At 34.3% G+C, this 14,617-nt stretch overlaps 1 protein-coding gene across 11 annotated transcripts in view; it reads left to right on the forward strand.

The window, feature by feature from the left end:
- Positions 1-14,617, forward strand: part of Pka-R2 (cAMP-dependent protein kinase type II regulatory subunit) — a 62,333-nt gene that overhangs the window by 33,411 nt on the left and 14,305 nt on the right. For 8 of the 11 annotated variants that reach the window (XM_075312450.1, XM_075312448.1, XM_075312446.1 and 5 more), the window contains exons 4-5: positions 10,090-10,274; positions 12,395-12,495. In XM_075312450.1, the coding sequence (XP_075168565.1) occupies positions 10,090-10,274; positions 12,395-12,495 (286 nt within the window). Of the gene's footprint in view, positions 1-898; positions 1,321-2,204; positions 2,478-3,002; positions 3,116-3,260; positions 3,482-10,089; positions 10,275-12,394; positions 12,496-14,617 lie in introns of those variants that run through there. The other 3 variants (XM_075312455.1, XM_075312456.1, XM_075312457.1) reach the window with 3 other exon arrangements.

The raw sequence follows: 14,617 nt of genomic DNA on the forward strand, positions 1-14,617 counted from the left end.
TAAAATTGTACGCTTCATTTGTGTATGATTTTCCCGGTTGTTAGTTCACGTAACCAAAGTGAAATTTCTCATATTGGGGAAAATATAACTAAAACACAAATTAAATAAAGTTAAATAGAAAACTTCATTGGTCTAAAATTTCGGAAAGAATTATTTTTTTGTTGTGTAGTCATTGCCAAATTGCACAGAAAAAAACTGAACTGTTTTAACGAAAAATGAACTACGTCGTGCGAAAATTGTTGTACTTTCATTTTTGGATTTTTTACGAATTTCTTCTTTATGATAAAAGCAAAAATTAACTATTCTTGAAAATTGCACCAACATGTTCTTCTGCTTTAGTTATCAATGTACGGTCTCTGCAATAGATAAGCATGTTTAGTTAAAAAAATTTTGAGACATTTCACTGTCTCAAAAATAAAATAAAAATATTTTTTTTTTAAACCAATTTTAGCGTCGCTTTAACAACGAAAGAAATTGAGAATGAATCCTTTGTTTGAAGGTTTATGAACGAGAAACCAAACCCAATATCAAATTTAACCCCTTGGTGACATACATTGAATTTCAGTGTGGATGTTGTCCCAGAAAGGCCTTCCTTTAAACCTCCCTTTTTCCATTGATGGAAAATTGGGAAGCATAGTTATGTATATGCAAGTATGTTTATGATTGTGTGTGAGTGTTTCAGCATATTTTGAGTAGATTTCTGTGTGCAACAAGCTGTTAATGATGACTTGTTGAATCCATGAGTCTAAATATGTTCTTCTGTCTGGTTAGTCGGTCAATTCAACACAGGCAGGCACGGTGTAGATGTGCTGTGATGTGATATATTCATAGGTCTTTTACATCTCATATGAGCTTTTGTCTGTAATAGCCAACGTAAATGATTCAGTTAGTCAACGTTTGTCACTCTTGGCCTTAGGATCATCCCTCCCGACAGTGGACGGATTGTTGGTGGCGAATTATAAAAATACAATAAAAATATTTAATAATTAAATTTTCCGAATATACCAAACCAAATACAGAAGAGCACATTCTATTACAAAAGTGTTTTGCGTGTGCAGAAAGAACGAACGGTTATCACATTGTGCCAAGCCATTTAATTTCATGTCATGAAAATATTTGGGACCATTAAACTATATAGTGGAGAAAATATGGATGTTTGAATGTGTGTTAGTGGTTGAGCGTTTGTCCTACATATATGCCGTGTGTGTATGTCTGTGTGATTGTTCTAAAAGTTTTAATCAAAATAATTTTACCACCATCTTCTCTTTGTGTCTATTCTCACATGACACAGATGTTTGCATTCTATTGTCACAATATATAGTACGTACGAAAATATTAATATCTGCCACATGATACAAACTTGAAGTCAACTCTAAATATAGTCAGGTCTTTGATTCGAAGGGAAAAAAGTAACGTTTTTAAGAAAATTATAGCAATATCGAACTCGAACTTTGAAACTATTTCTTACAATAAAAAAAAATATATATATAGCGCATGTATAAATGCGATAGTTTTTGGATCATTACTTTTTGATTTATATATTTGTAGTGAAGCAACGTCAAGTTCTGTGATCATCACTTCCCAGCGAGCATATTTACTTATTTTTGTAAAATCGGCGTGACATCTGCATCCTAATTTTTCTAAAATTAAACAAAATTTTCCTTCCTAGTGGGGTCACTGTTTATTGCGTGTAGAACTTTCTCGTAACATATTCCTGATATCTTTAGAGTTCTTGCTATTTTATTCAATACCAATTCAAATTCATTTTATAAATTTTTCGTCGATAACTATCCCACTACGTTCACGTCTTCTGTGATGATTTCACCAGGACCAAACATCGTATGATGGTTGGTTCCTTGGGTTGTGTGCCAAGACTTTGCTTTCGTTTCACTTCAAAAAAGAGCATGGACTTGCATTGATCCATGGACATTTTTCTCGCGCAGCATTGGTTAGCATCATAACCAACAATGGAATCATCATAATCTTGCTATTAAAATTGCTTTAAAAGTTCAGGAGTGTCGTTTTGGATATTCATACTATAAAAAGTACATCAAGAAAAAATACTAGCTTAAATAAAATAGTTTTAACACTTATTTTTTAGGATAATATCAAGCGGATGATAGTTTGAAAATTTGATATTTGGTAAATGCGAAACAGAACAAAGCTAAATTTATTGTTTTTATTTTTTATGTTGTGTGTGAAAGTGTTTTTGGAAAACTACCCTGTAGGAAATGTCAATAGTGAAACTGTAATGAATCACTATTGACTATGTCACCTGTACTACTGACAAAGTATACCCCACACAATATATTTTGCTATAGACATTTAACATATGCTTGTCATTGAAAATCCACTACTGACAATAGAACTACTGACTAGATGGTACTAATGGGGCCCTATGGAGACATTGGAAGTAATGAGTCAGTAGTTCTTTATCGTTACTTTAGTCAACACTTTTGGATTTTTTTTTTGTAAAAGTAAGTTTACGTTTTTGATTTAATTTATGTTTTTTATTTTGTGTTTTTGCAAAAGATTAACATACAATAAAATCAAATCACACATGGGTCCTATAGCTAGTTCAATAAATAGATCAAGTTGACCCGTTGTCATCGCTTCCAGCTTTCTTATTTTGTGGCATTTATCTGACAATTCTGCACAACTAGAAATAACGACTGAAAATAGAAAAATTAATAATATATAATATAATACGTTGCTTAAACAGATTTTACCTATCATACCCGCAAATATCTAGGTTTTCCTTCTTTAAATTAACCAGTAGTTCCTCTGGCCAATTTCTGGTTGATGCTGTTTCGATTAACAACTATTTTAACTCCAAAATTCTAATTTCTGTTCGTCCTATCCATCAAAGTCGCGATAAAATGTCCTCCATACTCTGCACAGGCTCACTGTCCTCTCCGAAGTTTTTTTTTGCGATATTTATATACGATTGTTTTTTTTCACTAGTCTTTTTAATTTTTTTTGTTCATATTATTTTTTTACAGCTGTCAAAAATGTCTACCAAGTGTTGACAATTTGTTGACTATGTCACCATAATAGTTTACAAAAGTGGTGACTTTGAGACACTAGACCCCAGTCTTCCTACAGGGTAGTGAAGGTATGTGTGTGGCTGAGGTTGAAAATCCGAAATGTGAATTTCCTTTGAAGTTCAAATAAATCTTATAATTAGAGGGCATTTATTTAAAGATATTGCGCTAGGGCAACGATTTCTAATTTCTTTTTTGCTTTTTTTTTTTAATAAGTTTAATAGAATATTTGAAATAAGTGTGGAACTAAACAAGATGTTTTCTAAAGAAAAGTGACAACTGAATAATACTGCGTATTGGCCGCAATTTTCATAAACATTACTATAGTATCTCTGCGAGGTAAAGAGTGGTTTTGTGACCAATTTCGTTATCAATATCTGGTCCTGCTGAAATACTAATAACTATGACGTCCCATATGTCTGGATCTCTGCTAGCCGGTAAGCAAAACTAAGTAACATAGCTACTTTACTGAAATCCAAAGATTATGTTGTTATTTTAATGATTTTCAATTTCATTGAGTCTTCTCACAAATATCTTTGAGTATAAAATCAAAACATGGAGCAATAAGGCTAAGTTAGGTTGATGAGAGAATCTTGGTTTTCTTGTCTCATGTCGGCTGTGGTGCGCTCATTTTTAACGAATTTGTATTTTAACCGGTTTTTGCGTAATATAAAAAATGACAACGATTGGATTTTCGGATAAATCGATATCGATGGCTGTTTTTCGTATTGCAATCTTACCCACAAATGTAAGTAGGAGTGAGTAAGACACCAATTATAATGCGATCATTAACATTAGTACAAATGCAGGAACAAAACACCACTAGTATATGTGTACCAATATTGATTATTGGTGTTTAGCAGTGTTAAACCAATCGGCAACGCAGCAATGCTCGGACACAAAAACGTGTATGGCCGTACACATACTGAGTGCGACTGGACTCAATAACAACAACGACAACTACCATTAGTGGGTATCACCTTAAGAGAATTGAGAAAGTACCAAAAAACCAGCGTTAAGTTAGGTTAGGTTATGTATAGTGGCACCCTGATATTTCAGGCTCACTTAGACTATTCAGTCCATTGTGATACCACATTGGTGAACTTCTCTCCAAATAACCAGTGTTGCTAAGTAATTATTGAACCTTACCCCCAATATTAAGAAAATACTACAAATTCGCTTTATAAAGTAGCAAAATACCAAAAATAAAATTCAGTAAATCTATACACAATCGCCAAAATAGTCCAAAAATTCAAAATCTTCTGCAGTTGCAGTGTACAAATTGTTGGAAGTAAATAATTTAATAATTTAACTTGTAGGTGTAACTCTTACAATGCTTCCAACTGTTGAAGTTAACATACGATTTCTTAATTTGTTATACTGTGTCGAACATTGAAAATGCCCTTTCAACAGAAGCATTTGAAAGTGTAGCGAAAGTAATGCTAATACATACTTGCTTAGGAACTTGGGTTGACCTCCCCCATCTTTTTTTCTGCAAATTCATGCTGGGATTATTACCCACAAACGTGGATAAACATCTAAATTTCGAGGGGAAAACCCCCCAATCTGGCAACACAGCAAATAACACTGCCAGAGAGAATGAAAATACAAGAGGACGAAATGTTCTCTTCTGCGAAGAAAACAAATGTCAACCGTATAGATGTGCACAATGCCTGCAGCTTTGGTATTACCGACGTTGCGATTATTTTGATGAATTCATTATAAAGGAATCGGGAGTTATAATTTCAAATTGTCTACCAAAAATTTAATGGAATGAAAAGATTTATATAAAAGAACATTTGTTATTACAAAGTAGGTTCTATTTAGAACCTATTTTTCTTACGTTTCGTAAAGCTGGCAGAGAACTGAACTGGGTCAAGCCGACGCAAACTTTATGATATTTTAGAGAAGCGCCGAAAATACTGCATGATAACATATTAGAGAAATTTAATGCCCTGTTATACTTTTCAACTGCAGATCACGAAATTACGCCCTCTCATAGAGGAAGAAATTAACTAAAATTAAAGAAGAATATCATTGGCGCCAAATCATGACCATTTTAACCATACAGTAGTTCATTCTTACTTTGGGAGCCACCATGGTGCATGCCCGCATGCCCGCCTTGCACACACAAGGTCGTCGGTTAGATTCCTGCTTCGACCGAACACTAAAAAGTTTTTCAGCGGTGGATTATCCCACCTCATTAATGCTGGTATCACAATGGACTGAATAGTATCACAATGGACTGAATAGTCTAAGTGAGCCTGAATCTTAATCGGGCTGCCACTTTAACCTAATGCTGGTGACATTTCTGAGGGGTTAAAAGCTTCTCTAAGTGGTTTACTGCAATGTGGAACGCCGTTCGGACTCGGCTATAAAAAGGAGGTCCCTTGTTATTGAGCTTAATATGGAATCGGGCAGCACTCAGTGATAAGAGAGAAGTTCACCAATGTGTTATCACAATGGACTGAATAGTCTAAGTGAGCCTGATACATCGGACTGCCACCTAACCTAACATAACCTAACTAAAATTAAAGAAGAAAATCATTGGCGCCAAATCATGACCATTTTAAGCATACAGTAGTTCATTCTTACTGTTTTTGGGAATCGTACGCAAATCTTCATTTGCTTTAGTTCATATTGAACTTATGTGTGCGGTCATTGAACTTTATACTCACATACTTAAAAAACAAAAATTCCATTGGGCTGTGGAAAATTTCGCCAATAATAATAAAATTTAACTACAAACAAATAATTTTTTTTGCAATAAAAATAAGTTAAATTTAGCGTTACTTTAACTGCGGACATTTTTTTTCTGTGAGTGGGTGTGCGGTTGGAGCTTCCCAACCGAATTTGCTTTGCGCCCCCCAAAAACAGTATCGATATCGTTGTGCCCCCAACCTAAAACTATTTTTTTAATCCGAACAAACAGAAAACATTTTAACAAACCCATAAAAATATGAATAACAATGATTAAAAATAACAGTGTTAATGAATTTTAATATAAAATTTTATATAAAATTCTTTAAAATGTGTGAAGACAAAATTGGATACTACAGGGACAATGGTGTAAAAATTATATGTTTAGAACTCAAATTTTTTAACACAATATTTTTAAGTGCGAGCATATAATGTTCATAAACTAGCATAACATGTTTGAGACATATATGTTAATATGTTGGAACATATTATGTTTGGGACATAAAATGTTTGTAAATATAATATGCTTAGATGGAAATAGCCTATAAAAATGTATGTGTTTAGAAAGAGAGATCTAGAGAGTATGCTGCAAGTAAAATAATGGAAGTAACCAATTTATAATATATATTTATTTATAATAAAATTCATTACAATATACACAACCCCGCGAAGCCGCAAAGGCTTGTCTGCAAACAATGCAAACAATATTTTGTTTGGACCAATCCTGAAAATATGTGTGCTTAAAGCAAAATGTGTGTGGGGTATATGTTACAGAAGCGATTTTTTTGAAGGTGTAGTTCTTATATTTTAGCAAGAAACTTAGCCGTAGCAAATAAAGGTACTGAACGACTAATAATGATAAGCCTACAATAAATTATAGCACTGCATGCAACTTCTACGCTTTTCTCTCTCTGGTTATAAGTTAACATTTCGAAATGTACGAATGGTACGTTCTTTTGTTGTATATTATTGATGTTTCGTTGAACTTACAAATTTGTGTTGTTTTAACAAATTTAATGACACAAAACCTGCTCAACCAAAAATGACTCTACGCCCGAAAATCTTGGGGCGCGCCTCCGATTTGGGAGAGAGAGCGAGATAGAATAGAGAGAATAGATATAGATGGCGACGAAGATAGATAACGAAAAACTTAAAGATATGTAAAACAGTTTGATTATTGAAAATAAAAGTGTAGGTTACTGAGTAAACGTTCATGATTGCTTATCGACATACTATTTGTATTTAAGACATTTTCCTGCAGCCAAACAACTAAGTAGAAACTGCAATTAACTATTTGGGGTTTTAAAATCTTAAAATTTTATAAAATAAATGTAATAAATGCACCTTGCAAGCTTAATACACTGAACGAAAAAACTTCATCAATATGATGAATTTCAACATTAATTTGATGAAATGTTTCTTCGATTTTGAGCTTACAACGCATTTCATCATCGTAATGAAGAATTTTACATCAATTTTTCATCAAATATATTCATCAATTTAATTAAATAATTTCATCATCTTGAAGAAAAAGTGTCATTTAATTGATGTATTTTTTTCTTCCTTTCGATGAAAACAGTATTCAAATTGATGTCCGATAGTCTCTATACAATGAGTATTCTGCATCATTCCAATGAAAGGTATTCATCAAAAGTACGTAATTTATTCATTAAAATTACATTACTTCAATGACTACATTGCATCAAACTAATGTATATTTTACATTTAACCAATGAAACACTGACATCGAATTGAACTTTGGTTTCCGCCTTAGAAACTAGTTCTAAATTTTACAATATCCAATATAATTACAAATATTTTAAGTGAATTAGGAAATATTATATTTAAGAAAAAATCTTAAAAATATTATTCATTACACTTGCGATTATTAATGAATTATAAATTCCAATATTAATTTAGATTTGTGAATGGAAAAAGTATACATATAATATTGATCAAAAATTTACATAAACATAAGACGCTTTCAGCGTTTCATATAATATTAACATAAATATACTTATAGATGAAAAATCTTTTTATTGGCCCTATTGGAATATAAGTCATTATTATTCGCTTAAAATGATTAGTATTTTCGAAAAGTGTTTTGTGTTAGCTGATTTAATATTATAAAAGCACTCTTGGTCTAGATAAATATAATAATTGTAGTCACCATTTTCTAAATTGATATCTCCAATAACAACAATAAACTATGGTTATCGTGTTCGTCAAATATTGGACGTATTCTTACTTACTTCTTGTGGTATATACTTCTTGTTTACTATATTTTTTTCCAAATCGCTAAACTCGCAGGCCGTTGGAGTTTCTCTTGGAGCAGCAATGTATTTCCATAAATATATGACCGTTTGCAAGATGTCTTTTACAGGAAATTTTTATGTGAATGCGCTGTTACATATCGTATCACTATTTTGGAAACCTTTAAAATGTTTGTAAACGCCACAAATATTTTTATATATTGCTAAAATTTCTCGAACTATATATACGCAAAGAAAAACAAACGTTTGGAAAACGTGTACCGAAAACGTTTTTCTTTTGTTAGAGTTTTTTGAATTGCTTCGAAAATTGTAAACTTTTATCACCAAAAAAATTCGTTTGTTACAAAATGTTTATTTCTTCAATAAAAAAAGTTATTTTTGAAACAAAAATTTCGTTTATATAAAACACTGTTCTTTTCTGACTTTAGGCCTTTAATAAGACACATTTTACAGTTCAAAATTTAATATACTACAATGTAATGTTGAACATTTTTTCGGAATCTTCCGAACATATCTGGAATATATGTAAAAAAAAAAAAACAAAAAAAAAACTTTGGGCGAAGCAGGATTGAACCCACGATCCTTGACATGCAAGTCGGACGTAGCAACCACTGCTCCACGGTGCCAAACAAAATGTTTGTTTCTGTTAAATAAACTTTGTTTATACGGTTCGTGGGCGCCGCAAGCTATGCTATATAAATATAACTTATACACAGAAAAAAATTTCACGAAAATTTTTCCAGTTAAAATCTTAATTGAGTTTTAAAAAATATTCAATTAAAAATTTAATTGATTTAACACATTTTTTAATTTAAATAAAAATCAATCACACAAATTAATAGTATCAATTAAATATTTAATTGGATCAATTAATTTTTTAATTGACTGTCAATTAATTTTTAATTGATACTATCATTTCTGTGATTGAAGACATTTCAATTAAAAAATTAATTGGATCAATTAATTTCGTGATTGAATCAGAAAAAACTTTTTTTGTGTGTGTGGATATTTATCTATTGATGACCATAACAGGTACATAGCTCAGTGGTTAGTGTGTTGGCTTACAAAGTGCATGGTCCGCGGTTCGATTCTCCGTCCAGGCGAAAGGTAAAAAAATTTAAAAATTTATAAAATCGTATAATTTCTTCTACATTGTTGGCATTACAGAAAAAGGTGTTAAGAGGGAAAATGCAATTAGCAAGAAAACAATTTTTTAGTTAGTTTTTATGAAATTGTTTTTACATCCTGGAAAAGAATAAACGTTTATCACAAAAAGTATATACTTTTCTTCCAAATACACTTCCTTACAGCGAAAAGCAAATGAGAAACGAACTTTGCTTGTCTAAAATTTCGTTTGGGAGGAAAGAATTGTTTTTTTTGCGTGTAGCACTCCGTTTACACTTACAACACGGCGGAAAATTATAAATGAATGAACGATTTTCATCAAAATGATGACCAAAAATTGATGTAAGTTTCTTCATTGAGTTGATGACGGTGTTTTTCAACTGAAAACAGAAAACATCAAATTGAATACCGATTTCATAAAAACAATGTAATTTCTACATCAATTTGATGAAGATTTTTTGATGATTTTGTTTAATTAATTTGATGCTGTACTTTTATTTCAGTGTACCTTAGTTGTCATAGCACGAGTAAATTAAAATTTGTTTCCTAGAATCAAGTACGAAAAACTCAAATTTAAAAGAGAATTGTGTCTTAGATTTATCCTTACTTCTACAATTCAATACCAAAATCATTAGTGAAAACACAAAATCTTTGGAGCCGAGTATGCTTCTTTTTAGTGTAGGCTTCTTTTAAAGTTGTTGTTGGATTATTTATGTGAAATTAAAGACTTTGTGTATAAATCGATGATAATAATAGCTATGAAAATGGTGTAGTAAGAATATATCCATTTTGTTGCATTTTTATCGGCATGTTGGTCACTTAACTTTCTAGTGCATGCTGAATTTTTGACGTCAAAATTACCCAATAAAATCGACGAAACCAAAATTTCGCGTGATTAGTTGTTACAGTATTAGGACCATTTTTAATTTTGTTTAATTCTTTTTCAGAACCAGTTGTGCCGCGTTTTTCCAATCGCCGTAAATCTGTGTTCGCTGAGGCATACGATCCTGAAAACGACGCCGACGACGATGAGGGAGCCACTGCCGTATTTCCTAAATCTGATGAGCAGCGTGCTCGACTCATAGAATCTGTTAAGAATGTTTTGCTATTTCGCTCATTAGAGAAAGAACAGGTAAGTTTAATTATGTTACTTCAATTTAGTGATGTATTTTGCATACAGTATGTAGGAAAAACTACGTAAATTTCTTGATTGATGGACAATAACGACACAACATGCCAAACTGCATGTCATAACCGCTCAATAAAAAATACATACAATACATCTTAGTGTCAGGAAAGTCAATGTATGACACCACATTAAAAAAAAAAACAATGTAGACGTTTACATGTACAGTCAGCCAAAAAGTTGTACACCTATTAATGTGAAATAAATTGTGAAACGATATGGAAAATATGAAGTAAATTGATTTGGAACCTAAAATCTGTAGATTTTCATCCCAATTATTTAAATGATTACGAGAAGTAAAATATGGAAATTTTGCATTCAGTTTCAAGCAATTTTCATGATCAGTGCGCCTTCTATACCCTCAATAAGTGAAATCGGTCTATATGGAGGCTTTACCAAATGGACCGATAAAACTAAATCATATACACTTTGTTATGGGTCTAAAATTCCAGTATAACAAGTTGGCTGATAAGTCCCCGGTCTAACAAAGAAAAACACATTTTTTTTGTCAAAATTCGTTGTTATTATTCAACATAGTTCCCTTCAAGAGCGATACAACGATTATAACGACCTTCCAATTTTTTGATACCATTTTTTCCCTGCGAGCATCCTTTTGAGGTCTGAGAACAAGAAAAAGTCGCTGGGGGCCAGATCTGGAGAATACGGTGGGTGGGGAAGCAATTCGAAGCCCAATTCATGAATTTTTGCCATCATTCTCAATGACTTGTGGCACGGTGCGTTGTCTTGGTGGAACAACACTTTTTTCTTCTTCATAAGGGACCGTTTTGCCGCGATTTCGACCTTCAAACGCTTCAATAACGCCATATAATAGTCACTGTTGATGGGTTTTCCCTTCTCAAGATAATCGATAACAATTATTCCATGCGTATCCCAAAAAACAGAGGCCATTACTTTGCCAGCGGACTTTTGAGTCTTTTCACGCTTCAGAGACGGTTCACCGGTAGCTGTCCACTCAGCCGACTGTCGATTGGACTCAGGAGTGTAGTGATGGAGCCATGTTTCATCCATTGCCACATATCGACGGAAAAACTCGGGGTGTATTACGAGTTAACAGCTGCTAACACCCCTCAGAATCATCAACACGTTGTTGTTTTTGGTCAAATGTGAGCTCGCGCGGCACCCATTTTGCACAGAGCTTCCGCATATCCAAATATTGATGAATGATATGACCAACACGTTCCTTTGATATGTTTAAGGCCTCTGTTATATCGATCAACTTCATTTTATTCATTCAAAATCATTTTGTTGATTTTGTTAATGTTTTCGTCGGTAACCACCTCTTTCGGGCGTCCACTGCGTTCACCGTCCTTCGTGCTCATTTCACCACGCTTGAATTTTGCATACCAATCAATTATTGTTGATTTCCCTGGGGCAGAGTCCGGAAACTCATTATCAAGCCAAGTTTTTGCTTCCACCGTATTTTTCCCCTTCAGAAAACAGTATTTTATCAAAACACGAAATTCCTTTTTTCCATTGTTTTCACAATAACAAAAGTTGCTTCAGAAAAGACGCTCTATCTCACAAACTAATTGACTTACAGACGTCAAATTTTGACACGAATCATTTGAAAGTTGGTACTATATAAAAATAATATGCATTTAATACTAGCGACGCCATCTATGTGTCAGACCGGGGACTTATCAGCCAACCTGTTACTTTATATAGTCGGAAAACGATATTTCGATGTGTTACAAACAGAATGACAAACTTATTATACCCCCGTCACCATTCTATGGTGGTGGGTATAAAAAAAAACTAAAGAACAGAGTAGTCACAAATTCCAGTGAACCTTAGTCATTACTACACTGTGATCACTTTAATAACTGTAAAATTCAAAGGGAAATTTCTAGAATTGTATAAGTGCATTGATGATACGTATTCAATTCAAAAATTCTTGTCTGATTTTGTCAAGAAAATTCACTTCGTTTGAATAAAAATATTAGGAAATTTTTTGTGAAATTTGTTGGTTAGTTTTTCTATTTTTTACGCCTTAATATAGAAAAAATTCAATCTTTAAAAATGTCATATTTTACTTCCTTTTACAGATGAACCAAGTTCTAGATGCCATGTTCGAAAGAAGAGTTTTGCCTGGTGAAAATATTATCCGCCAAGGCGACGATGGCGATAATTTCTATGTCATTGAATCGTACGTATCACCAATCTTCCTATCCACTTTAAAGAAATGTATGTAAATGTAATCCGGAGCGATGCCAATTAATAAGTGGTTATTATTTTCTAAATAGGCTCACCAACAATATTACCGGGTATTGAGAGTTTTAGCTGGGTACATACATTAATTTAAAATACAATTATTATGAAATACTTGGAAAAATCTTCAGAATCACCGTTAGATTACATAAATTACATATAAATGCTCAATTATGCTGATATTTATAGTTAATTATGCCATAATATATTCCATTTTATGAACTCATTATCGGTCAACTGCATTACATTTTGAGAATAATCGTCACAAATTAGTGAGAAGTATTTACTATTGTCATTATAAGTTATAACATCGCAATGTAATGAGAGTTTTACTTCTGGTAATGCAAATTGTAATGAGTTATGGTTACCTTATTTTTGCTGGGATGCCTCCAAAAAAATGAGAATATATTAAAATGTTATACAAATAAAAAGAAAAAAATCAAACTTACCTTTCAACAATTTGATATCGACAACTGAGGCCATCAGCTAAAATAATAGTTATTTTGAAAACAAAACGTATTATTTGAAGAGACTTCAAAATGAAATTGTAATAACTAAAACTACCCTTGTCTGCCGAGGGAGGTCTCTCTCCTCCGGTGCTATGGGCGACGGTCGGACTCCGAGAACAGGATTAACCTTGTGTCGACGCACTGGGATGAAACTGGTCTCCGCATAAAGGTGATCCAGGGGTGTACTACGGAGACATCCTGTTGCAGTTCTAAGGGCAGCGTTCCGCGGAGCTTATCACAAATTGCAGTGGCATGGGCGGACGACTTATAAGGCTTCGAATGTGACCCCGAGAATCTTGGGGTAATTTTTGTTGGAATTGTTTCGCCATCGACTCTGACATTCAACTGCCTGCGTACTTCCGCCGTCAATGTAGTGAATAGTGTGGCTGAGCATTTGGTGGGAGATATCCTCAAATTTTTTGCAGTGAAATAACTGGTAAGATCAGCGATATAGACATTTAATCGATCGCAAATGTCATCAACAATGTCATCTCGATGTCCTCGAATAATGTGGCATGGTTGACCGTATCGAACGCTTTCGATAGGTCAAGCGCCACGAGGACCGTCCTAGGACACGACTTGGGCTGATTAAGTCCCCTATTGATATGTGTCGAAATGGGATGTAAGGGTGCCGTCGTACTGTGTACCTTACGGAATCCATGTTGATGGTGGGCAGCTGGAAAATTCTCCACAAGGCTGGGGAGGAGTAGTGCCTCAAGTGTCTTGGCTACTGGCGAGAGAAGGGATATCGGTCTGTACGATTCACCTTTACTCGAATCTTTGCCTGGCTTCAGTAGTGGAATCACTCTTCCCATCTTCCAGACATCGGGTATAATGAGTGATTCCAAGGACAAATTGAGGAGTCTGGTTAGGTACTCAACTCCCAGTATTCCCCGATGCTTCAGCATTAGCATTGAAATTCCGTAGGGGCCCAGCGCCTTAGATGGTTTCGCGCTGTTGATGACATTGGTAACTTTGGCTGCGGTAAATTGTGGTGTGTCGTCGGCTCGGAGACCACGTATGCGACGAGTGACTCTCCTTTTCGCTCTATCACTCTCGGGAAGCTCGACAAACTGTCGGTTGAAGTATTTGGCGCATCTCTTCGGATCAGTCACAGTCACGTCGCCAAAGGTGACTGAAATCCCATCGTCCCTTGTAGCGGGGTTCGAGAGGGCTCTCACTGTTGACCACAATTTACCAGTTCCTGTGCCTAAGTTACATTGCTTCAGGTGCTCTAACCAAGTGTTCCTCTTGTGCTCGTCGACTATCTTACTAATCTCTAGATTTAGTTCTCTGATTCTAGGATCAGCAGGGTTAGCACGACGGCGTTCATCACGCTCGTCTGCGAGTCCCGCCGCTTCGGCTGGGAAGTTGGGCCTCACTTGGGCAATTCGACCAGCGGGTATAAAGCGAGCGGCTACTGCGTTGATTATGTCCCGGAACGCCCTCTGGGCAACATGAACATGAGAGGGGGACGGGAGCTCACTGAAGCGGCGATCGGTGTATTCTCTGAAGCCTTCCCAGATGGCTTTCTTTTGATTGATAAACGTC

Source organism: Haematobia irritans, chromosome 5 (assembly GCF_050003625.1).
Source record: "Haematobia irritans isolate KBUSLIRL chromosome 5, ASM5000362v1, whole genome shotgun sequence".
Lineage (NCBI taxonomy): Eukaryota > Metazoa > Arthropoda > Insecta > Diptera > Muscidae > Haematobia > Haematobia irritans.